The sequence below is a fragment of the Cinclus cinclus genome, chromosome 17, assembly GCF_963662255.1.
Source record: "Cinclus cinclus chromosome 17, bCinCin1.1, whole genome shotgun sequence".
Classification (NCBI taxonomy): domain Eukaryota; kingdom Metazoa; phylum Chordata; class Aves; order Passeriformes; family Cinclidae; genus Cinclus; species Cinclus cinclus.
Window position 1 is genome coordinate 3607748 of NC_085062.1, and position 25907 is coordinate 3633654.

General features: G+C 45.3%; 1 protein-coding gene across 9 annotated transcripts in view; it reads right to left on the minus strand.

The window, feature by feature from the left end:
• Nucleotides 1–17173, minus strand: part of ATXN2 (ataxin 2) — a 49558-nt gene extending 32385 nt beyond the window's left edge. For 3 of the 9 annotated variants that reach the window (XM_062504100.1, XM_062504097.1, XM_062504095.1), the window contains exons 1-6: nt 16909–17170; nt 10256–10292; nt 8596–8655; nt 7833–7904; nt 7463–7613; nt 799–923 (exon numbers count right to left, since the gene is read on the minus strand). In XM_062504100.1, coding sequence (XP_062360084.1) covers nt 799–923; nt 7463–7613; nt 7833–7904; nt 8596–8655; nt 10256–10292; nt 16909–17021 — 558 coding nt within the window. In that variant the 5' untranslated portion in view covers nt 17022–17170. Of the gene's footprint in view, nt 1–798; nt 924–2389; nt 3344–4278; nt 4297–7462; nt 7614–7832; nt 7905–8595; nt 8656–10255; nt 10293–16908 lie in introns of those variants that run through there. The other 6 variants (XM_062504098.1, XM_062504099.1, XM_062504101.1 and 3 more) reach the window with 5 other exon arrangements.
• Nucleotides 17174–25907: the final 8734 nt, after the last annotated feature.

The following is a 25907-nucleotide window of genomic DNA, read 5'->3' on the forward strand; positions in this document are numbered from 1 at the left end:
AAGACTCCTGTTGATTTTCATAACTCCCCCACTTCAGTAAAATTGCTATAACAGCAGTCAAGCACAACAATAAATGGTTTGAATATTTTATAAAAGCTCTGAGAGTACTGGGTATTCCAATAAATCTCAGCTCTACAGTATGGACACCAAAACTGACAGGAGAATTGTTCTACCCAAAGTTAATATGCTCTAATCAGTAACATTATCTCCCTGAACACACTGTGGGCTGAATACCTGGCTACAAGAATTTCTGCTTGAGGAAAAGCTGACTGCTGTGATATATGAGGACATTGCATTTGAGACCATATTCTTCATCCAATGATTCATAATCTGAGACTGTCCCTGTGCTTGGGTCAGGCTTCCATCAATTCCCTCCATCTGCAGCACAGGGACACTTAGCTGAGCACAATCTCCCCATAATTTCCAAGTGCAATGACAGTCAGACAGGAATGCTCTGATTAAACATAAATCACTTTGGGGCACTGCTGGATTCAGAGTCCCTAACAAAAGCTGCTCTTTGGTTCCAGGAGTCCAACACAGCCCTCACCACAGCAGCTGCCATTGGTCAGAATTTGCCAAAAAATGCCATTTGTAAGGCAGTTATTCTCAGTCAGATCATTCCAAAGGGCTGTGGCAGCTGCTGGCAAAGACTGAACATCCACCAGCACAATGCAGAATGGCAATTTTGCTCCTCCAAAGTTCATTACTAGAGTGAAATTAAGGAATTATTTCAAGACATGTCCAGGGAAACAGCTCATTTTCTACTGCTGGGCAGAGATGATAAAAAGCATCACTTACAACATCTGTCTCCAGTGCCTCCAGCTCCTCAGAAGCCGTGTTCTCTCCTCCATCCCATGGCTCCAGATCCTTTTCCTTGTGTTCTCCATTAACTTTAGCACTGATGGCTGAATCAGTAAAAGCATCTGCAACACAGTGGGGAGGGAATGGGACCAGTGAGACCAGTTTGGGTAAGTTTGCACACTGGTTTTTATCTGAGGAACAGCCCAAATGCAGCTGAATCACAGGAACAATATCATCATTCTACTTCTCTTGGAGCTGCTGGACACCAGAAAAGTCCCTGCTCCAGACCCATGCAAGTACAGACTAACTTCTCCCATATCAGAATTATTTTCAGTTATTTCAAAATATCTTCCACAATTACATGTATATTTGGAGGAGAAAAAAGAGAAAAACACACAACGATCTTTATTCCTCTAGAAAACCAAAGACTTGTATAAAATTTATTTTCCAACGAGACCACCCTATTGCACACCACAATAGTGTGCAAATATCAAAAAAAGCAGGAAAGCAACTCCCTAAATGGGCAAAACACAATCTTCCTTTCAAATATCCAAATTTATTCTATTTCCACAACTCCACAACACCAACAGAGCAATCATCCACCAGCTTGGTGCTCCCATTTCCTGTGACATGAACAGAGGGGTCTCCTCTCCCGCCAGAGTTTTTCCAAGCAGCATCTTATCCAAATCACACAGAAAAATCCAGGAACTCTCTAATTTTTGTTCCCAACAACATAAGAGAATAAATAACCAGTAAGGTTCTTCTGTTGTTCATAAAAATTTAAAAATATTAAAAAAAAATAAAGATTACAAACATTTATTTTGAATCACTCGTGTTTCATTCAAGCCAGATTTAAGAAGAAATAATACCAGAGTATTCCAAGTACTGTAAAAATATATCTAAAGCCATTCACCAAGGAAGCCAAGCTTTTGTATTTGTAAGCAACTGGATCTCAGAACTACATACAGAACTTTAAAAAAATCAAATAAGCTTGTTATAACCTCATAAATAAATAAATCAGCCTAAAATAAATAAGTCTTCAATCCAGAATTTCCTATCATCATTCTACTGATGAAATAAGGAGCAAACATTTCAGACCTTTAGAAAAGATGAAATCAAACCAACAGGCAGTGCCAGATAAGGAAAAACGTGGCCTAAATTAAATTCTGGCAAGATCTAAAAATCTGCCTAAAAAAATAAAATTAACTTTAAAGCTATTATGAAAAGAATACCCAACATATGAAGTTGGCCACTGATGTAACAGCTTTTACACAATCACTGAAGATGTTTTAAAGAGAGACTGCTGACATTGCTTATTAATCCTGTTTTACCCAATCTCACTGTGAAATTCTGCACATACATTGAATAAAAATTCATTATGCTTGGTCTCTCTAATAACAGCCAGCACTAGCCCATGAAATGCTCACACAAACAGCTTTTAAAATATACTTTATTATAATATATATTATATATTTGCATTCAGATGTCATCTGGAACTACACAGGAACACAGTGCTACAACTCATAGTTAAGTAGCAGCTAAAGAGCACATTTTTAGGAATTTTTAAGAATGGAAACTCTGCACTTACTTCATCAATATCCTGTGGGCTAACTCAGATAAACCAGTGCTTCTCTTGCCCCAAACATCATTAATTCCATGATTTATTTCTGCTCAGACTGGGACATTTTACACCAGATCCGAGGCTGTTCATGTCTTTCAGGAAACTGAAATTTGTTTCTGCATCTCTGGGAGTGGAGGGAGCTCCTCTCCAGTGAGATTAGATAAATATGAATTAGGAGCCTGATGGCAGCACCTGATGAAGGCAATCTGTTTTTCAGAAGGGTGTTTCCTTAATTTCTATTAAATTCCTCCAGGCAAACTCCACACAACTGTGCCATTTTGGATACAGTGAATAAAATACCAGCTTAACAAGACTCATCTACTCAACCCACTAATTTTCTTATTTAAACAGCCACATAAACATTCAGAAGCGCTGTTATTGTAATGATACAGATGGAAAAAACACCCAAGTCAAAACAAAAACTCCACTATCAGCAAGTGCTACAGGTCTGAGTAGGATGTGTGCAGTCACTGCTAAGCTTCCCAGTAAATCCAGTATATCACAGGGCACAGGAAGCTCCACTGCTCTGCATTCCTCTCCCATTTTACAATGAAAGTCACAAGTGAGACTGTGCCTGTTTGACCTCCACAACTCAAAGAAAAACCAAAGACAGAGAAATTCAAGCTACAAAGGCACTCCCAGTCAGACAATGTGGTCTCATGAGCATGCAGGTAAAGTTTAAATGCAGCAGGATGGTACTTCAAGGTACAGATCAGTATTTTCCTGGAACAAACAACTGGGCAGGCACAGAGGAGACCAGAATTAAAAACCCAGCAAAGTCTCTACCAAAATTAATCAGCAACAGAATAGAGAAAGAATGTTAAAAACTCCAAAAATAACTGTTTCCAAAACAAAAATGTGGCTCTTAAAATTATTAATAAAGCAAATGAGCTGCTGCTACAAGTGCTGACTGGCAGAGCAATAACTGACAAGACACTGCACAGGCTCAGCTTCCCCCTTATCTGGTGCCTCTTATCTCTGAGCTTATCTCTGCAATTCACATGACACCTTGACAAGGCCAAATTTTTAATCAATCCCTTCTCTACATGGCAAAACCCAAGTTAAAGATCAAATGGAACCTGGTGAAACAAGAGGCTGAGACTGTAACTCTCAATTAGGCCCCAGTGCCTTTGTACCTGCTTAATGTGACATTTCCTAAGCAGAGGAGTTGAGTATCAAAGACCTTGTTTTAAAGCCTGGTAAAAAAATCATGAAATCATTTTTCATGAATGGAAAAAAATCCCAAAGAGAATTCTATGCAATGGAAATTCATATGAAGACAAATTAAAAATACACATTCTGCAAAATACTCAGCTGGGGCAAATTCTTCAAGTGTGTGCTACTAACTGAGTTAAAGATAAAAGTGCCAGAACAGAGCAATTAAGAGTCCGGGTTTAATTAATTTCAATGTCTAACATGCTTGTTTTCACAAACAGATTTGGGTGAAGAGCACAAATGTGCAATTAAGTGTCAGTCTGCAGCTGAAATGCCATTAAATCAATCAGTGTTATGTGCCAAAGGTGCTGATGCCACTCACTGAAGCTTTGATCCAGTCAGAGTAAGCTGAGGTTTCACCAGTAAACTCTGATTTGTTTTGTAACTACTTACTACTGATTTGAAACATTCAAACCAGTTACCACCGGCTCTGCAGAGCCAACATTTCCTTCCTTTGTTCATAAGATGCCTTCTGCTATTCCCCTTGCAACACTTTCTCTGGAAGGATGCCACTTTCAGAGCTAATTCAAGGAAAAACTGAAGTAGCCAATTCTCTTCTGCCTTTCTTTTCATTGGATTTGTAGTATTTTCCTCAGCGTGCCAAAAAACAATAAAAACACTGCAGAAGTCTTTTACTTTACCAGTAAGTTATGATGTTTGAATTGTCTTGTCTTTAAAGGGAAGCCAAGAAGGCTTACTGAACTTTGAACTCCAAAGCCTTACTGAAATTTGAATCCCATGCAAACCAGCTCTGTGGACTGATCAGTGTTCAGAACTGCAGGAAACACTTCTGGTGTAGAATCAGGAGAAACAGAACCTCCTGCATCAATCAGGAGCCCAAATCACCCAGCAGCAGCAAGATCCCAGCACTCAAAGGTTAAGCAGAAAGATGTGATGATATTAATGTACAGACAAGGATTTCAGCCTGCACGGAGAGTGGATTTTCAGGAGCTGATTTCCACTGCACATACAGAAACCAGTGTCAGTCCCTCTTTAAAAGCAGGCAGAACAGTCTCAAAAGGGGAATGATGGGTATAATACAGCTTCACCTGAATTTCCCAGTGTATGCTTCATTCATCAGCCTGCCTGTACTGCAGCAAATCTCAATTCTGCAGAGACAGACCCTCAGGTGAGTCCCTCCCATTCCTCTGGAAGCCAAACAAGCACCTCCAGGAGCTGCAAGGTCTGTGCAGACTGACAAGAGCTGCAAATAAGGGCCCAGGCAGCAGGGACACACAGATTCTTTTTCAACATTCACAGTCACAACACCCCTCTCTGCACAGACCTACCAATTTTTCTCCCAATTTTTCTCCCAATTTCTACAATCTGGGCAGACCCCAGGCTTTGTCCATGGGTGCCTCTGAAGGTGCAGTGTCATGCTTGGCACAAACCCACGTGTGCTGCTCCCAGTTCCACCCTGCAGGCCTGCAGTGGTGTTCCCTCCCCTGAACTCTCTGGGTGGGTTATCAGCTCCCTGCCCCAAAGCTGCAGGGCTGTGATAACACTGGGAGCTGCCTGGCAGGCTCTGGCAGAGGCTTTTCACACACAACTCAATTTTCCTTCTTCTGAAAGGAGACTCCATCCCATTCCCTTTCTCCCCACCTGCTGCTATTTCCCATTCCTCTTCCAGTCTCTTTTTCATAATCAAGAGAACATTTCTGCTACTCAAACCTGAGGGTGGACCAGGAGATCCAGACCCACAGCCAGGAGCCCATTTGCCAAAATTCCTCCAGCCTAGCAGAGAACAAATGCCAGAATAAAATCCACGGGTACTTATGCTGAATTGGGAGACCAGGATGCACTAAAATTTTCAAAACAGTATCTTCTGCAGAAATTTATTTAGTTCAAAGGCTCCACAAAATTCCTCAAGTCTCTTACAGGGTAAGAAACTACACAGAGAGAATCACAGAATATTCTGAGTTGGAAGGGACCCACAAGGATCATCAGACCCCAACATCCCTGCTCCAGGTAAGCCTCCCAATGGAGAGCTTGTGAAAAGTCCTTTTATTTGACTATGATGTCAAAGCCTTTCCAACCAAATATTTCCAAATTCTCCCCACTTGTCTGTGAAAGCCAAAATCTATTGAGGGTCAGACAATTTAGAAGTCTCTGTTCCTAAGTAAGTGTAATCAGAGGACCAAGCAGGGACAATTCCCAAAACCAGGAGCACCAAGTCCTCAGGTAGGAGTTCAGAGCCAGTTTTCACTCTAAATCATCCAGTACCACAAAGATTTGGGTTTAATTACAAGAGCAAAAGGCCAGCAGTTCCTCCATGCACATTCATAAACTTCCAGCCTTTTGAATTCTTGTTTATTTAATTTCCCAGGAAGCAGAAAGCCCCTCATTGCTCTAATTTGAAGGTGTGATCAGAGACTGAGTTACACTTTTAAGTGTCATTTCCAGATAATGTATTTTTGAGACAAAATGGAAAGCAGATTAATTCACCCACTCTGAGTTATCAAGTGCTGCAGCCTTCCAGTTTATCTTGCTCCAAGTCTTCATGGCTTTATTTCAGCTCTCCAGTATTTAAGAGATTTAGACTCAGTCATTCCACCTAATAAAGTGAACTGAGGGACTGTTCAACCTGAAACAGTCATTTTCTTCTAGAAAATGTCCATTGAGCAATTATTCCTAGAAGCAGTAGTATATTCCTCATTCAGTCTGCTCAAAATCCATAAAGATTGTGTGAGGGAGAGCCCAGTTTGCATTTACATTAAAGGGATGTTCATACCAAACCCATTATACAACAGCTCTCATGTAATTTAAATTCCAAGTCCCATCCAGAACCTGGAACTTATCTGCATTTCAATGCTGCATTTGCTCTGACATTATGCATCATCATCTGGGAAAAGCAAAAATTCCTTGAAACAACAAACCTCTCATTCTGCAGCTTTAAATCAGGCAAGAAAATCCACAGGTACAAACACAAGGTGAAGAGAGAAATTCTCATTAAATGTCCTCAGGTCCCTACACATCTCTAAGTCCCTGCAAATGGGAATAAAACCTGTGTTCCAATAACCACTGAGCTCCTGTGACAGTTGTTAATCAACCTGTAAATGTACACAGAGAAAATTTCACCCCATGCCATAAAAACCTGTGCATTTCCTTTTACTCTTTATCCCAACAAATCAGAAACATTAAGCACAAAGACTCTGGAGATTTGCTGCACAAAACCAGAGAAATCTGCAAAGGAACAGAACTGACCCATGAGCTCTTAGGTTCCAGAAAAATAATCAGGGGCTTGGAGGTCAGACATTAAAAGTATGAAGGCTGCCTGCAAAATTGTTTAATTTGAACAGTTTCAATGCCTTCAAGATTTTAAGATTTGTCTGAAACCTCTCTGTATTTTAAAGAGCTTTCTTTATCTACATGTCTACAAGAAGTAAAGGAAAAATTAAAACACAAATAGAGGATTTTAAAAGAATTTTTAGCTTTGTTTGCTGGAGTATTTACAGACTATTTCTATGAATTCATGTTTAGACACAGAAGTTATCTCAGTATAGACTATATCTCTCTGAGAAATATTTTTTTCCACAGAGCTTCTGTATTCAGTGATTCTTGTGCAACACTTAACAGAGAAATTTAGAAAGACATTCACAAAAAATGTCTCTACCTCCCATAGAACCTATAAAATATTCTGTAAAACCACTAAGGCTTTGCTTTCCAGACACCAAACCAGCCACTCAGATTTCTGGTTCTAATTTCACAAGGTGCTGAAGTTTTGCACTCTTTTTAAGAATTACGAATCTAAAGAAGAACTTCAGTATTTGGATCCTAAAGCATCTACTTCGAAAACATTAAAAAAAAATAATTTAAAAAATATACCTCTTCTGGCATAATTGGTATCCATATCCTTAAAATGCACCATAACAAAGTCTGAAGACTTGAACAAGATACTCTCTAGGATGTCCTCCCGTTTTGGCCCCAAACTGGATTCTGCAGTTTTCCGATGAGCAGCATCAACCACTAAATCACACTGTGGGAAATACAAACACAAGGCACTGCTTTACTGCACAGTCATCCCCTCAAAAATTTCACTTGTTTGCTAAAAGCTAGGTATTTACAATCTGCCTGTGTAAATCTAGGCATGAACAGACAAAATAATTCATGGTAAATATTCCAATTTTAATTAAATGTTGGTTATTTGGTATTAGGAATTTTCTCAATAGGGAAGGGTTAAAATGTAAAAAATTACCTTAGGACTGTAGGTTTTAAAAACTCCTTCATATATACCACCATTTTTCACCTGTACTTCACATTTGGATCCCTAGAAAGCAAGAAAAATGAAAATATAACTTTCTACAACACGACAAATGACATTACAGTGATTTTCTTGAACATGTGTTCTTTACATAGGTCCAAAGTGTAAAAATACAGCTCGGTTTTTAGCCAAATCTCCTCATTCAGCATCTGTCCATTTATAAATACACTGCTGTGCTCTGCAAATTGAAATAGCTGGGTGTGTATGGGCAGCTCTGAAGGGATTTAAGATACTCATTGGAGAATATTTGGTTCTCACAAGACTCTTGACCAGTTAAAACACACAAAGAAGGTTTTGTGCAAACCCAAATCTGTGCCTGTGTGGGTACAAATAAGGATAAAAGCTTATCCTGGCCTCAAGCAGATGTGGGACAGTCTGCCTTACTTCATTTTGCCATGTCAGGGCTACCCTTAAAATCTTGGAAGAAAGGTTTCTACTCCCTGCACGTGGACTCATTTTACTTAGCCAGAACCTCTCTAAAGACAGGAAATTCAAAATACAACCAGTGTACGTAAGAAATCTGCTTTATCTCTGCAAATTAAGAGTTAAACCTTTCCAAGCCTAAAATCACTGTGATCCTTTAAAGTTCAACCTTGGCAAAAAGTGTTTAATATTCACTCCTTTATATTATAATTAGTGGAGCAGTTAACAATTCCCTGTCACTATAGGAACCATTCTTACAAATAAGAAGACTTACAACAACTGATGTGAGTATGTGAACCATTCTCATGTTTGCATAGATGCCATCAAAAGAAATCTGAAAAATAAGAAAGCCATCATGAATAATGAAGAAATTCCAAAAGCCAGAACACCCAACCCAGGCTTTCATCAGTACACAGAAAATCTCAGAAATATTGGGCAGAAATCTAGCTCAGGCAAGATACATGGAATGTTTATTATTAAATATTAATACCAAACATGCCAGGGGAGATTTTCAGAGGGCCCCTGACTTTTTTTTTTTTGACCAGTTAAAGTCTAACACCCTCCCAAACAAGCTAAAAAACCCAGGAGAGTCCCTAATGTCACTCCATTAAGGAAATTCTCTGGCTGGCTGGGTGCAGCTGATATGCACAGATTTGAGAGATGTCAGCAGGGCTTTGTTTTTAAACAAAAAAAAAAAATAGCCCTGCTGGTTTAAGAACCATCAAGAGAATAAGGCACTTTCTGTGCTGCAGAAGCAAAAAGGTGTTTTCAGGCCTGCTCAACCTCATCCTTTCATCTCCCAGCCTTGATTACACACATTAACAGGAGCTAAAGCCATCAAATTGTGGAGTGCTAAAATGCCACAAACCCTGTCATTAATTTAGTCCAAAGTAACTCAGTGCAGCACCAGGACCTGCAATCCTGACTGGGAGAGCTGGGCAGGTGTCCCCAGGCTGCTGGAGGACACATTCACCTCAGTGCAGGTGTTTTGATGCAATACCTGCTATCTCTTCGTGTTTGTAAAACAAGAGATGCTAAAACAGCTCTTGGGATCTCACCATATTCTGAGTTTTTCAACTGACAATGTAATTTTATTTGTCATCCACTTTCCTGGGCTGAACAGACAAGTTTAGGGACACTCCTGTGCTCAGCACTTAGTACACAGCACACACAGACCAACATTTGGGGATGTTTAGTGTTTGCCTGTGACCTTTTCCACCAATTTTCCTCAAAGCTTCTTTAGCTTTCCTCAAGTGTCTTGATATCTTCAATAAACATTTATGTAAGCAAACTGCAGCCCTTTTAAATCTTCCTGCTTCTGCTCCATTCCCCAAAATTGGGCATCTTTGAAAACCAGGCCAGCAACAAATTGGCAAATATTTGATCAGTGAAGTTCAAAGACTCACTCTTTCAATCGAGATCCATGAATTTAGCTCTGATAAAATCATGTTCTGCAAGTCAAGCCACATCTATACTCCAATAATACACAGCCTTGAGAACAACTAAAGCTGCACGTTAGAGCTACTGAGAATAATGTTTCAGCAATTTTAAAGTAAAGCTAGACAAAGTAGTTATTTTTATTTCATTAAATGCTGCCTTACTGTCATTTGTTTCACGGAGAAGCCAATGTTAAAAATTTTCAGATAGGAACTAATTCAAAAAGCACTGCCTTAAGTTAAATGTTATTTATATTTACAGCTGTAATTGCAAGAAAATGCAGAATATTTATATTAGCGCAGTCAAAAGTTTAAGTGAACCTTCCCAAGAGACTTAAATGAATGCAAGATGCTAGTCTAGAAAATTGTAGATTACTCTGAAGTATCCACCCACCATGGTAAGGAAAAAAATGGAGAGAATATTCCAGTATCTGCCATTCTTATAAGTTGTTTTCTCCTGCTCTGCAGTGGCACAAAGAGGAAAAAGCACAAACTTACCGTAGGCTGAGGTGGTCCTTTGCCACTGCTGCGGCCTCTGGAATTAAACACACACATGGGATATGATTAAAGAACTGCTGAAACTGCTGGATTTCCTACCAAGCAACAATTCCAAACCCATCTTCATTTAGACTTGAGAATGGGGTCAGGAAAACCAGCATTTCCAGAGAGCAGACCCACTGGGTTTAGCTCCAGCCTGCTGACCTACCAAGTGCCATCAGCAGTTTGGGGGTTACCTGTGATAAATTAAAGGACAAAATGAAGAAAATGCTAAGCTTATAAAATCAGAGCAAGAATAAAAGAACAGCCCTGCAACTAAAGCAAACTCCAGAATTTTATGGCAGATAAAACCAGGACCCATCTCAGCCTCAAGCCCTACACAGAGGGTCCCTTCCTTGAGCCAGGAGGCTCCAGATGTTGTCACAGTGTCAGATTTGGGCCACCCTAACAACTGACCCTACCACAGGCCCCAGAGTAGCCCTGCTGTGAGGCTCTACCTACAGAGCTCATTTCTAACTGTTCCACATCCATGCAAACCAAATAATTCTGCCCATTCCCCCAAAAACACCAGCTCCTCCTAATGCCAATCTGTCACTGTATAGCACTCAGGACACCTGGGGATGTTCAGAACACCCTGCACACTGAGAAGGGTCAGTCTGTGCCCTCCACCCCAGACACCTGAGCCCCAAAACATGCCTGCAGTTAAAAAAGTGTCCAACAGCTCCACTGGTGTGTCTTAATTCTAAGTTCCTTTCTTGTACCAAGAAGTCCTAGTTTCAAATACTCCTCATAGTGATTTTGATTTGTGTTATGACTTGAGGAACGCTCACTGTGAGGCAAAAATAAATCTTCTGTTCTATTAAAATAAACCTCAATTTTTAAAATAGGCTCACCTTACTGACACACAACCATTTCAATAAAGACACGTGAAGAATCATGTCTGGTATTATCTAAACATCACTGAAATCTAGATCCAACTGGATGTCATAAAATCATGGAATGGCTGGGGTTGGAAAGGACCTTAAAGATCCATCCTCATCCCATGGGCAGGGACACCTTCCTCTAGACCAGGTTGCTCAGAGCTCCTGAGCACCTTCATTAGATACCAACTGCATTCAAATGCTTTTAAAAACACCAAGCTGAGGCTGAACACAACCTACCCCCCAAAATAACAGGCCCTTATAAAAGAGAGCTCACAGGGTAGTCAAAAAATCAAAGGAACTTCTCTCAGTGAACATAAATAACCCTTCAATAAATTCTGCCGAAATAAGCAAAGCCATCAGAGACCCATGAAAGGCCTTAATGAGGAAAAAATGAAAAACCACTAAACTATCACCTGACTCATTTCCAACAAGCTTCTGCAACAGAGCTGTGGTCTCACAGCATCACACATGCTGGGGGCATTGGCTGATGGCAGAACTGCAGATTTGGGGTGCCCAGCAGGCATTTACAGGATACTGCAGAGTGCTAACCTCACAAAAAAAAAAAAAAGCTCTAATGCAAATTACCTTTATTTAACTACTCATCAGCTTTGACTGTCCTTAGGGCAGCTTCACAATATCAGGTTTGCTCTGGAGCAAACCTCACCATTTAACAAATCTGACATTTGTTAAATGGCCTCTGAGACAATTGAAGCCTTGAGAACCTGGAACAACATTTTTACCTAATATTCAGACTCTCCTCTTTCTGAAAGTCATTCCACCAGATGTGGAACCCCCACATAAGAGGCACAGCCCAGTTTGATTTGTCCTTCTACTACAATCAAAAGCGTGACCATCATGGTCACTCACAGAACTTGGCCAAAGTCTAACAATTTTATCAGTTCCATCTGCTGCTGTCATTGATTTTTAGAAGATCCTCCTTCCTCCATCAGCTATAAATCAAAAGTGAAAGAGTTTCATGTCTTTCCAAGAGAAACCACTCCCATTTCTAGTGACAAAGTATTCTTAGACCTGAAATAACTGGGTTGCTAGACTGGGCAGAAAATTTGGAGTATTCCCTCTAAGCGTGAACTCCAGTGTTCCAGATTTTCCATCTCTTACCACATTTCCAAAATTACTGCTCCTGCCCACATTTCTTCAAGACACAAACTGATTGTGCACATCCGCATCAACAAGAAGTCCCAACCTCTGTATCAGCCAAGAACTGAAGCAGAAATTCTCTAATCTATCAGGTCTCTTTATAGATCTAACCTCTTGTTTTCAGGCTACAACTGTTAATCACAAACCAGTGGGGAAAAAAGAGCACCAAACCAAAACACATTCACAAAGATGAAAAAAGAAATATATTTACCAATCCTACCAATGCAACAATTTAGCCAAAACTGTATCTATTGCTAAAACCAAGGCCATCAAGTTGAGTTTCATATTCCAATCAGGTGAAGACTCAAGTTCAAACAATCATTTGATACATCTTTGATGCAATATATGATTAAAAAAAAAAAAACACTTAGGACTTTTGTAAAAGTAGAAGGTAGATGGGTTTTGCCAGATGTTTAACATAATTTGGAACAGGAGGGTAACACACAGAAATGGAGGTGGGGGAATCTAGGAAAGCTCAGTAGCAATTTGGCACTGCTACCTAAAGCCCCATTTCCATCAGGGCAAATATGGCAAAATTTAAAAAAAGAAATCATTTTACATTGCAGACATGTGGTTAAAGGTAAACCTGGGTAAAGGCAGGACAGCCTGGCAAATCTAAGCAGGAAGCCCTTTGGTTTGGGGTAGCAAAGTCACAAACTCAGGACAAAGTAAGGACTGGGCAATTAAACTCTGTGCCAACCCCTTGGGTCCAGCAGTTACACATCAAGAGGCAAAGTCTCCATCAGGGCCTAAAAGCTGCACTATAAATGTTTTTTCCCAGCAACAACTTGCACATTTTCTATGTTTGAGTATTTCCTCAGCATCCCTCACCTCCCTCCTTAATGTTTACATGCCAAGTAGAGCGTTTGTATAAGCAAAACAAGGTCAGGCTTTTGTATTTTCCCAGTTAATGCAAGGGAAACAAAGTCGTTCCTGGATGGGAAAGAAAGTCTCCAGTTTTCTCTCCAGCAGCATCTTCACTTTGAAACTAAGAAACAAATGCAGACACACTGCAATTAATGTCTGGAGCAGAACTGCAGCTACAAAGACTTGAATTTAAGGAGTGTGAATGGATGTTTCTGGAGCACTGACTGACATTGTTGCAGCTTGGAAAACAAATTTACCGGTCACTCTAAAGAACTTTAGGGCAAAGAGGTGGTAAAGCTTTTCTTCTAAGGGAGAAATCTGAAGTGCAAGGTTTTATTTCAGCTCAGTGTTTGGCTCTATAACGTCAAATTAATCGAAGATGTCAAATGGAGATTATACAAGAAGTCCTGCAGCTTTATTTTCTGTAGATTTGCCCCCAATAGTGATATCAATAATGTCAATTCCTGTCTCCACACAGGGTGACAGCTTCTACAGCATCTGGATATGTAACAACCTCGAGTCTGGCCCAGTGCACACCTGGAACCTGTTGATGGGCTTAGTCACTGAAGAACCTTCACAGACATTGCCATGAATCAGTTGTTAAATTAAAAGCTACTCAAAACCAGAGATGTAACACCACCCTGAAGTGCATTCACAGGGATAAGGAAACAGGCCTGCAGGTTAACCAGTCATTCTGCTCAGCAGTTTAGCACAGTTGCACTAAAACCCACACAGAGATGTCAGAACCAGCTAGAAAACCTCTGACTGGCACATGGGATCAGACCTCCAGAACAGTCACTGCCCTCAAATTCCATCACCCTGGCACTGCACATTCCCCCTTCCTTCCACCTGAATGGGATGTTCACCATCCTCAAGCCTTCAGTTAGGCTCTCAAGAAAGGGATGTCAAGGAAGAAGGGACAATAAATGAAGGCGGGAAGTTCGTGTCGTTTGCTTTTGAGACTGAACCATGGGGTGGTTTCAGTTTGGGGTTTTTGATGAAAAAAAAGCCATTTTTAAAGGACAGTAAGTCAGTGTACTCTTACAAGACCCCAAGCTCAGTTAGGCAAGCCAGCTACCAAAATGAAAACACCCTTCTGCCACAATAGTAACAAGACAAGAAACATCCAAACCCTGACTCTGAGGTGATCTGCTTTCACATAAAATAACGATGGGGGAAAATTAACAACAAAAAAAGGATGAAGAGATGGAAGAAAGCTGGGATAGATGCAACTTGCAGCCAGAGGACAGCTAACTCTCCTGTGCTTGCATAACAGCAAAATTCCCCTCAAACACAGAAAGTGGATGTTAGATAATGTTCTGACAGCACAGGGAGCAAGTTTGTGAACCAAGTCTACATTTTTCCTAATTACAGCTTGCTGTGCTATTGGCATCTCCCCTGCAGCCCAAGCCCATCTGCCATAGTCCACATTAAACAAACACAGCATTTCACTTGGGGACACTTTATAACAAAGGTATTAATACTTTTTTTTTTTTAATATCAAACACCTTCAAGGATGCCTTCATTTCTGATTTTTCCCTTTGTGTAAAAGCAACTAATAGTACAGTAAAATACACTGGAATGTCTTGGGTTGTTCACATAGGATTTTACCTTTTCTAAGCTGAAATACAGATGTGCAGCAGTATGAACCCATAGATACCAACACAGTGAGCAGAGCTGACCCTTCCCTCATGATCAGAGGTAGAAGGACAAGTGCTCAGCCCAATTCCTCCAGTAACAAGCCCACAGCACAAAATAAGGCCCAGGACAGTTAATTACCAATGACTTTTCTGCCCAAACTAAGCTTTCAGGAGGAACTTGGACATGAAAAGTAACATTTCTTTTTCAGCATGGGAATGTTAGCGCTACAGGGAAATGATCTGCTGGGCAGAAAGCTTGGAGATGTTTAGATTTTTATTAAAGAATACAATACATCAAATTGATACCAAGATGCAGGCGACCTAAATTTTCATTTTCCTGAACAGAAAAGCCACTCAGCTTCTCATCCACATGGCCAGGTTTACAGCATGAACCATCCTTGAATTTGCACTTCCCAAAAGACCAAGGACAGCTACAGGAGAAGTTCTCTGAAGGTGTTCCGTGGGACTGTGATTTTACAGACCCTCCATTCAGAAAAACTTTTAAGAAAGAGCAAGCATGAACACCTCTGAAGGAGCACGTCAGTTGTTCAGCAGCCCCAGCAGAACTCCCTAAGGAGTTCTGAAGTGGAATTTATCCAATAAAACCAGAAAGGCAACACTGGTAGGAGAAATCCAGTGGCTTTAATCTTGAACTTGGGAGGGAATTTGAGGCTCACATGCCCAAATCTATGGGGGCAAGTGCTTGCCATCAGGCTGAATTGCAAAAAATAAGCTGGAGGTTTTGTTGCCCTTCACGTTAACCTCTACAGTGCCACTGCGTGCTGGCAGGGACAGAGCCCAGTAAACATCACGTCCCATTTAATGTCATATGTAAAAACTATTAAATAGGTGCTCTGAGTTTCTGAGGTATTGTTGTTATTTATTTTGTCCTTTGCAACCCTTCCAAAGCTCTTCCGCTTCCAGTTCCACTGGCTGGGAACAAAGTAAAACCCTATTTCCAGTGATGTCCAACAATAGGGCCACTGTAAATTCTGTTTTATTGCCAGTGCACAAAACCGAGTGGGAATAAACGTCCAGTTGAAAAGGAAGATGAATAAAACTCGAAATGAAACTGCTCTGAGTGACTGTGACCTTCAGAACTGTTACCGTCCTGCTCTGATCGCTTGTTATGGCCCCCACAGCCCCGGAAAAATTCACAGCACTACAGAGTTTATTATTTGAGGGAAAGAAAGGGAAAAGATACGAGTAGATTTGTGTAGCTAATGATCTGAGAGCAGGAGCGGGATCAATCTTCCAGAGGCAGCGAGCGTGGGGCGGGGGGGGGGAGAAGGGAAGCGAGGAAAGGGCTCAGCCTCTGCAAGATTCCTGCCCCAAAAATCTGCGAGAAAGTGAGGCCGCGCTTGGAGCCACCATCCAGCGGCGCGGCGCGGCCCGCCTTCCCGCGAGAATTTTATTGCGATCTCCATTATTAAAATAATAATAATAATAATAAAAAGACTTTAAAAAACATTAAAATAATAACGATCCTTATATATTAAAATATTAAAAACAACAACAAAAAAAAAATCTCCCCCGTTTCCTCCCGGGTAAGCCGAGGGCGCTACGCCGCCATCGCGGGGCCGGATCGCCGCCCCCTTCCCCGCCCGGGCCGCCCCCCGGCCCCGCCGCCATCGCTCGCGGCCCTTCCCGCGCCGGCCCCGACACGTGCGGCCCGCGCCCCCCGCTCCCCCCGCTCCCTCCTCAGCAGGCGGGTCACGTCGGCCCGGGGGAAGCGGCGCCCCCCGCCCCGGGCCCCGCGGGGGGCCGAAATGGAGCCTCCGCGCCGTGCCCTCCCCGCGCCTGAAGGGCACCGGCCGCGGCCCGGCCTCGCCCCGGCACTGCGGAACCCTCTCGGCGGGGCCGCGAGCGCCGCGCCCGCCGCCATCGCGGCCCCCGCCCCGGCCCCGCCATGCTGCGGGCCCCGCGCCCCCCCTTCCCCGGCTGCCGCCGCCACCCATGGAGGCCGGTGCGGGGCGAGGGCGGGGGGGAGGGGGGCGGCGGGGGCGGGCGGGCGAGCGGCGCCCGCGCCGGGCCCGGGGCCGGTCCCGCAGCACTGCGTACCCACCTGCCCATGTTCTGCCTCCCCGCGGCTGACGGGAGGCCGGGGCCGCCGCCGCCGGGGGGCTTGCGGTTGTTGCCGGCGGGCTGCGCCGCCGCCGCCGCTTGCTTGAGGGACATGGCGAGGAGGGAGGGAGAGCGCCGGGGGTCGCGCCGGGCTGGGTGCGCTCGGCCGGTCCGCGCTGCGCTGGCGGGGCCGGGGCGCCGCTGGCTCGGCCGGTTGCTCCCAAACAGTGCGAGCGGGGCGGAGGGAGCGGAGCGCGGCGCGGAGGGATCCGCGGAGTGGGGGGGGGGGGGGGGGGGGATGGGGGGAGAAAGAGGCGGGCGGCGGTCGGGCCGCGCCGCGGGGCGAGAGCAGCTGCGGGGCCGGAGAGCGCGGCGGCCACACCCTCGGGCTCGGGGCACCCCCGCGGTGCCGGCGGGGCGCGGCGGAGCTGGGGCGGCGGGCGCGGGGCGGGCGGCGGCGCGGACTCTTTACGGGAAGTCGGAGGGCGCGGCGGCGGTGCTGCGGCGGGTGAAGGGGCGGGGAGGGACGGGGGGGGGAGGGACACGTGAGGCGGCGGCGGCGCGGGACGGCGGCAGCGCCCGCTCAGCCCGGCCTGGCTCGGCCGTGAGGCCCCGGCAGGGTCGGAAGAGTCCCCTCACCAGCTCAGCCCCCTCTCCGCCCGCCGGTGACACCGGGTGGGTCGGGCCCCGCGGGCTGCGCTCCCCGCGCTGAGGGCCCGCAGGCCGCGGCCTGGTAGGGCCCGGCCGCGCTCGCCCCTCCCCGGGCCCCAGCGAGCGGCAGTGGGAGGGCGGCGGGCTCGGCCCGCAGCGCATCGTTCAAAAGAAACCACGCATCGAGAGACAACGAAATGGAGGAAAAATGGCCGAGCCCCGGCCGGCTGCGAAAGGCCGGTGGAGGACGCCAGGCCCTGCGGAGCGGCTGCTGCTCCGATCCGCAAAGATCCCGAGCCAGCGCTGCCAAACAGATCCCTGCTCCTGGGGGAAAGCAAGATGGGGCTGGAGGATGGCTGCTTTCCCTGCAGTATCCCTCCATCTTACAGATTTTGAAGCAGTCAGGGCCTCCCCTTGTAGTAAAGAAATTTAAATATGCACTGAGTTGATGGATAAAATATTTAAACTCAAGATGCCAGTTTCCCCTCGCTCCATGTTACCTGTCCACCATCACAAGGCTCCTCGCAGAAATCCAGGCTGCAGTGGCTGTGTGTGGAACCTGCTTGGTGCAGAGTGGAAATTTCACCATACACAAAAATAAAGCCTGGTCTGTCTTATTAAAAAAAAAAATGCACATACAGGATTAGTAAGAGCAGATGCAACTTGAAAACCAAGAGCTAAATTGATTTATAGCCATGGTTACTCGAAATGCTTAGAGTTTAATCTATTCATAGAAATGCTCTAGAAATCCCACAGGATTCCAAGGGAATAAAAAGGAGCAGTGCTCCTAGGCAGACATTATTTATACACCTTGCTCCTAAAGCAACAGCTTTCCCATGCAGTTGGAAGAGTTGTGGGTGGCAGCACACAATGGTAAAAAGATAACAAATATTGAACAGCTTTCTTAAATTAGCATTTTCCTTACATTTTACCTTTTAAACTGATTTGTTTTACCTCGCAGGCCCAAGTAACCTTGTGGTTTACACTTTATGAGCTAGAAGATATCCTACCCAAAATGGGCTCAGCATGAAACATTGAAAATACTCTAAACAGAGCCAGTGATTTAAGGAAATTACATTTTTTAATCCTTTTAGTGAACTCATGAGATGCTTCACTATTTCACAGACACGGAACTGAGTGAGAAGGACACTGAGGATTTCTGGAGCCCAAGAGTTTCTGTGGGAGACATCAGCACCTGCAGAGACAAAGGTTACCACTGGCACCAATTTTGGGAGCATTTATTGTCAGAGCAGGAATCTGGTTCACTGTATGAGATGGGATAAATAAATCCCTAAGAGCAGCTAAGAAAAATCCTTTATATATATCTCTGTGTAAAACCCACTAGCATGAAAAAGCACTAGTAAGACAATATATAATAATATAGTAGTAGTAATAATAATAGTTGTAGTAGTAGTATATAACAGTATATAAAAATGTAAGAAATATGTAGAGCTGTTAAAGAGTGCCCAAAGAGGCTACAAAGACCTTGAAGGGTCTGTGCAGGACCAGAAGTTGGACTGGATGATCCTTATGGGTCCCTTCCAACTCAGGATATTCCATAATTCTGTGAACCAACCTCTTTAGGGTGCTGTTTATAAATTCTATGGCTTTTGGTTAGTCCTGAACCTTGAGCAACTTTGAGAAGGAATAAAAAAAAAAAAAAAAAGCACAAGGAAGTCTGATAAGAGAGAGAGTAGAATCCACCCAGGTCACTTAACGTGGAGGTTTTAGAGAACATCACTTCAATGCTTTTCCAGCCTGGAATGTTCACAGCTCACAGCAGTTAGTGACAATTTCTGTGGCTGAAGGTGAAGGACCATAAAGCCACCTGCAGCAGTTTGAAGGGGCTGTGGGGCAAAGATTGGGCCCTTGATAGTTAAGAATGTCAAAAAAAACGGAAACAAGTTGTACAGGCAGAGACAGTGACATGAACACACTAAAGTACATTTTAGGGTGACATTACATGCTCAGAAAGCAGGGGATGAATAGGCTGGTGTCCACATCCTCAGTAATGACTCAAGAGCAGTTGCAATTTGACTTGTTTTCCCCTTCAATGTATTCTTTGTTTTGTTAAGCTCTGTTTGGCTTTCGTTGTGCCCTCCCTTTTTTCTTTGTTGAGCATCTTTATGAAAAAAACAGATTAAAAGTAAATATAGAAGTGATCATTTAAAATAGCTCGGCAACGACCACCAGAGAAGCTGCAGGGTGGTTTCTAGTGGCAGCCAGCTTCTCCAGGGACACTGCTCTTCCTGTGTCTGCAGTGATCTCCCCAATTTCCCAGTGTAATGAGGTTCTGCTGCTGTTAAGGCACACCATTCCCTTTACTTCTTCCTGAATATGCTTTTCTTGATAGCCCACCATTCCCAATATTTATTATTTGATGGCTTGGTTTTATCAATTTCTCACCCTTTTTTTTTTTTTTTTTTTTTTTTTTTTTTTTTTTTTTTTGTTCTTCCCCACCATTTATAGCTGATATTTTGGATGTCAATGACGTGACAAAGAGCAGCCAACAGTGGATGTGGTGGTTTAGCTGGAGAAAAATTCAGGATTCAGTCAAGAAAGAAAGGAAACCATTCCTAATGAAGAATCGTGTTCCCTTTTGCCTCTCCTGTCCACGCTCCAGGTTAGAGCTGCTCCTTTCCAGGACTGCTATTTTCATCCAGATGTGTGAGTACATGTGCAGGCTGTATTTGCATGTGGAGATGAATGAGGCTGATAATAGCAGCACTTAGCAGGAAGTGCCGTGTGATGTAACATTTCCTTGATCTAACCTGCTGTTCGTCTTGTGCTCCTTTCCCTGAGCTACCCAGGGTGATCCTCAACAGCATCCAGCAATCCAAAACACGCCGGGGTACACAGGGACAGCAGCACAGGCACAGGGGGTTACTTTAAGCAAAATCACCTGCTGGAGAAACTCGGAGAACTGAGCTTTTCCACACCCTTGTTTTCCCTGAAGACTTCAGTTCTTCAGTGCCATTATCCCCACCCCTCCTCTGGGAGGGCAAAGCTTTGTGAACATTGCTGTGAGCACGGGGATCTCCAAACACTTGAAAGGATATTAAGAGAACAAATCAGGTACTGTGACACACAGGCAGCACTTCCCAGAGAGATACGATGTAGCTCGTCAGCAAAGCTGCCCTCGGTTCTGACTGATGACACACCCCTGGCCCGACCAGAGTTGGTACCACAGCAAAACCAAACCCCAAATTCCAAACCAACCACATGGGACAGCTGCTGCCACCTCTGCCTTTCCCCCCCACCCTGAGCTTCCCATTGCCTCCAGCTCCCAAATTCACAGCTCAGCTCTGAGCAGAGACCAGCTCCCATCAGATGCAGTTTTTGATCTGCACTTGCAGTTTTACTGCCATTTCTTCCCAATTCCCAGCCCTGCAGCTCAGTGCAGCCAGGGCATGCATGATGGATGTCCCTGCTGGGCCATGCATGCATCCAGCAACCAACAGGAGATGAAGGAAAGTGCTGATGTTCAAGGAGCTCTGGAGGGAGGCACAGAAGTGCCAGAGCTTGTGCGCCCATAATCAACACTTGAATGACCCTTACTCTTAATTTCCACGAGCCTTGGACACGACAAGGGCATTTCCTTCCTCACCCAGCAGAGCTCCAGGATCCATCTGACAAAGCCATGGTTCTGCAGTGATTGTTAGGACAGAGCTGCAAAGTGGGAGACACCAACCCTGCCCAGCAAAGCACCAGGAAATCATCAGCCAGGCGCTTTATGCCTTTAGACTTCACATTTTTAGGAAAGGGAGGGGGAAACCCAGCCTGGCTCCTGCTAAGCAGCAGCAGCAGCAGCAGCACACAAAGCAATCGTTATGCCAAGATTTAGCTGTTAAATCCCTCAAGATCTGCTGCTCACAGAGCATAAACAACCTTTGCCTCCCACCCTGGCCAAGCTGTACCTCCAGGTTTCCCATCACAGCCACACAGACCCTCCCATACCCATCCTCTCCCCAGCCCTTCGCTGAGGCTGCCGTGCCAACAAGAAAGCCAGTTGCCATGGCATTTTTTTCCCCCTACAGACAGATGTCCATTAAAAACCAAGTCAGCCTCAGGTTTGCTTCACAGAGCAGCTTTCAGTTATTATTACCAGCCTGTAAGGAATTTTCACTGTAGTCCTTCACCTCAGATGTTTCAATGCACTTCAGGATTAATCCCTGGGGATTAGAAGGAAACTACTACAGAGCAGGCACAGGTACGTTCAAAGGACAAATTTAGGATTATGACTGTGGTTTATGGTTTTGGCAGATGACAGCCACATGCCTGTGTTTGGAAAGGGTTGAATTTGTTACCTCTGGTGCTCTTTCCCCTGTTCACTGTGCTAAAATGATCAGGCAAATTGGAAGTGAGATGTGAAACTTTCCCCTCATCCAGTATGTCTTACCTGGGGCTCAGATTTGGGATTTTGGCTTCAGGAGGAACCTGCCTGTCCTGGACAGGGGCATCATCCGAGGTTCTGTCCATGGAGAAGAGAAAGCCCAGTCAGCTTCTGGGCCTAGCACTTCCAGCAGCCACAAGGATCAAGGAGCAATGTCTTCTTCCTTGGCCACACTTTATTTAAGAATGGAAAAAGGGATGAATGGATCCCATACTCCCCCCTCAGCCCATGCTGGGGGCCAAGGGCCTGTTGGAACTGTTCCTTGGGAAAAACAGAGGAGCTTCCTACTGCAGTGCTGGCAGTGCATCCCCAGCATCTCTGCAAGGATGGGCTTGGAGGGAACAGTCAGGTATTTTTATTTGGACTCCAACAGTGCTGAATGTGTGGGAATTAGACACTGAAATTTAACTGTACAGTGGAATTAGTTTTCCTTACTTAGCACTGCAGTGCTAGAAATCCTTTATGATGTCCAGGAAGGGATCTCCCCTCTCACATCTGCTCTGAACCTGGCAGGGCTTCCACAGCATTCCTTGTTTAAGCTGTGGCACTTGGGAAACCTCAGACTTCTGAGATTTTGGAGCCACCACTGCAGCTCAGAGCCCTGCATCCAGGCTGGCTCACAGGGAGGTTTCCACTGGAGCCTGGATCTTTGAGGGAGCCAAGTGCCACAAATCCAGCTGCAGGAACAACAGCTCCTCATGGCTCTGGGAAGCAGCAGGGTCTGAGCACACCCTGGCTGCAGGGTACCAAGGGAGCACTCCCTTCCAGGCTCTCACTCACTTCCCAAGGCGACACATTTGGATTTCTCCTCTTGGTTACAGCAAGCACAGCTGCAAATATGATCAAAAATATCTAATCCTCTTAACTGCTTCTGCAGTTTGACTCGATCACTGCAGAGGAAAATGCTGTGATTGCAGAGTGCTGCCTGCATTCCCACGTAAGCCTCGGCTTTTACACCATTGATCATTCCTCCACATTGATTTTTTGGAAGGAGGAGAAGGTGTTTGGCTCCTTGTGATGAAACTGAGGGCGTTTTTCAGAAAGAATTGGAGGCCAGGAGCTCCCATATCCCAGGGCACCACCTAGCTCTTGGTGCTCCTTCACTGAAAAAGCAGAATCCAGCTGGGATTTCTTCTTCACCAGAAGCCAGAGCACATTTGAAAGCTGCCAAGGAGAATTGCTTGGGAAAAGTCCTCTTTGCTCCTTGTGCAACCCCTGCACTTGCAGATAGAAACTCTTGGCACAGCTGTGCTTGGACAAGACCATTGGGCTTCCCCTCCATCAGCACGAGGCTTCCAGCTGCAGCAGCATCCCTGTCTCCTGTGGATAACTGGATAACTCCAGCTCACCCACCTCCCTTGGCCACATCTCCCACTCAGTTCCTCCACAGAAGGTTTTCCAACTGAGACTCCACGCAGACCATGGATTCCAGCCAACAGCAGCAGGAGTTTCTGCAGCCTAAGTTAATTCTGCTTGGGCTAAGATTCCCAGTGGTGCAGAGGAATTGTTCTGGGAGATCTAGTCCTGGTGCAGATTCTAAAAGGATTTATTGTGGATTTGGTTTAGTTTTACAGAACTCTGACACACATACCACAAAGCTGCTTTGGAACCTTGCTCACACCTGTAAGTGGAGGTCTCCCAGCACCCCAAGAGGATCAGGTGGGTTTCTTGCACCTGCTTAAACCCCTCTGCTGTACATGGTAAGAGGCTCTTCTTCCCCAAAGAATGTCCCACATCAGTGGAGACTGATAAATATCACAAATGACACATAAACGAGGGAAGAGGAGACTGGGAGGCAGAGACCTGTAAATTGTTATCAAAAACATCATCTTTGCATCCAGGAGACCAAGGTATGTCCCACACTGACATTGTCCTCCAAGGCCATTTCCACCATAATAGGGACACAGAAAACAGGCAAAGAAACCAACTCCTTGCAGTCTGTCTCCAGGAAAAATCAGCACAGCCCAGGATCTCAGGCTGGGAATAAAGTGTGCTTAACACAGCTCATCCTCACTCACCACCCTCGGGCCCACAAACCCAGAGAACCTCTCCAACCACCAAACCAGCCCATTACTGAACCTACAAAAACCAAAATCTCAGTTTCCTGGTAAGCTCAGAGCTCAGCTCTCAGCAGCAGCAGCAGCAAAGCTTCCCAGCCTCAGCACAGCTCAGGAAGCCATCCTCAAAGAGCCCTCACCTACCCTAGCTTCAGCTCCAGCTCCAGAAAGGCAGCAAACCCCCAAGTGCAGCAGCTTTGGAGGAGCTGTTGTCCCTGAAGAAGGTTCAACAGGGCCCAATTTCCTGGTGGGGAAGTAAACATTGTTTTCCCGGAGGTGGTTGATGTTTTTAACCACCTTGGGATGGAAGGAGTTTGACTCTCCAGCTCCCTGGGAGAAGGTGGAAGGAAACAATGTGAGTGTGTTGAGGTTTGTTGTCTAACTCAATTAACCAATTACTTCCAGGTCAAGAAGGGGCAAAGCTACAACTGCTCTTGCTGCTATAAATAATGTTTGCTCAGGGGTGGTGCAGGGGCAGGAAGCTGTAGGTGTGGGGCTTTCACTTGTAATGAAAGCAAATATTGCCAATTGCTTCCTGCTCCCAGCGAACCTGTTCCTATTTTACTGTTGCTCCTTGGATTCCCAAGCACAATTCTCGCCATGGGAAATGTGTGCAGGAGTTCAGGCTGGGGGAGGAATACACAGATATCCCTCCTGTGCTGCAAAACACCCCTAAACACTGCTGGCTGTCCTGGTGTGTGAGATCTCCTTTGGAGCAGCTGGATGAGTTTGCCTCTAAAATGCACATATTAGACCAAAATGCCCATTTATGTAAAAAAAAAAAAAAATGGGGGGAGGAGGTTTTGAGGAAATGGATGTGAATTTCTCAGAGTTCAAGCGAGAACAGACAAGTCAGTTGGTGCAGATCAAGGCAGGAATTTTCCAGTGGGCCTTAGGGAATTGGGCTTTAGGGGAAAGGTAAAGAGAGCTGAGAGCAGGTGGTGGGACAGCAGAGTAGCCCCATGGAGGGCATGGCTGTGGGGAGCTCCAGCTCAGACAGATGGACAGCTGGGGATCTTTGCCTGGAGGGGGCTCCCTGTCCACTCTGCTCACAGCCCTGTGCAAGGTCTTCCTTGGGCACAAGCCAGAGATGTCACCTCACCCAGAACTTTGGCTCCTCTGCAGAATGCTGACATGGAGGGGATTAACTGGCATTAAGGGACAGAAAATGAACGAGACCCTGGAACCAGAAACAGCAATGTCAGGTGTGTCACCCCAAACCGTCAATCCAGCTTTGCCATGGCTCAGGTGGAACATTCCTGTCATGGAGCAGTGACAGTCCAGCCCCAGGCCTCAGTTCCACCCCCCAGATGCCCAAAACTTCCCTCCCAAGCAGGGGAGCAGAGCCCTCTGTCCCTGCCTTCCCCCTCCGCCCGTGGAGTCGCCTCTTCCTGCACTCACTCGGGAGCAGCTGCTGGAGTGAATCATCAAAGCATCCTCCAGACTCTGCCAAGCTCCGTGTGGCTGCTGGCTGGGACCCCGCTCCAGCTGGGCTTCTCCCTGGCCACTGCAATCCCACAGCCTCTGCTGCAGCCCCTGCCAGCCTCCTCTTGGATAGCTGGGTGCTGTCCCCACGGTGGTGACAGCGGGGGCTCCTGGTCACCCTCCTGCCCCTGCTCACACAATCACTTAGGTGTCCTGCTCCTTCCCTGCAGGAGGTAAAGCAGGGAACTTTTCCAGAGGGGACAGCAGTATCTAGTGAAGTTGTCAGCATGTGCTGGCCACCTGCAGGGCCTTGGGGAGAGCAGGTTCCTTATTTCTTGCTCCTGCAGGAACATCTCTCTGTTACTCCACCGAGCCCACATGGAAAGTGCCAAGGCAGGCTGTGTTCTGCTCCCTGAGAAACCACTCAGCACAGCCAGCAAACCCCTGTGCTGAGGAAAGGTGGGTTTCTTTCAG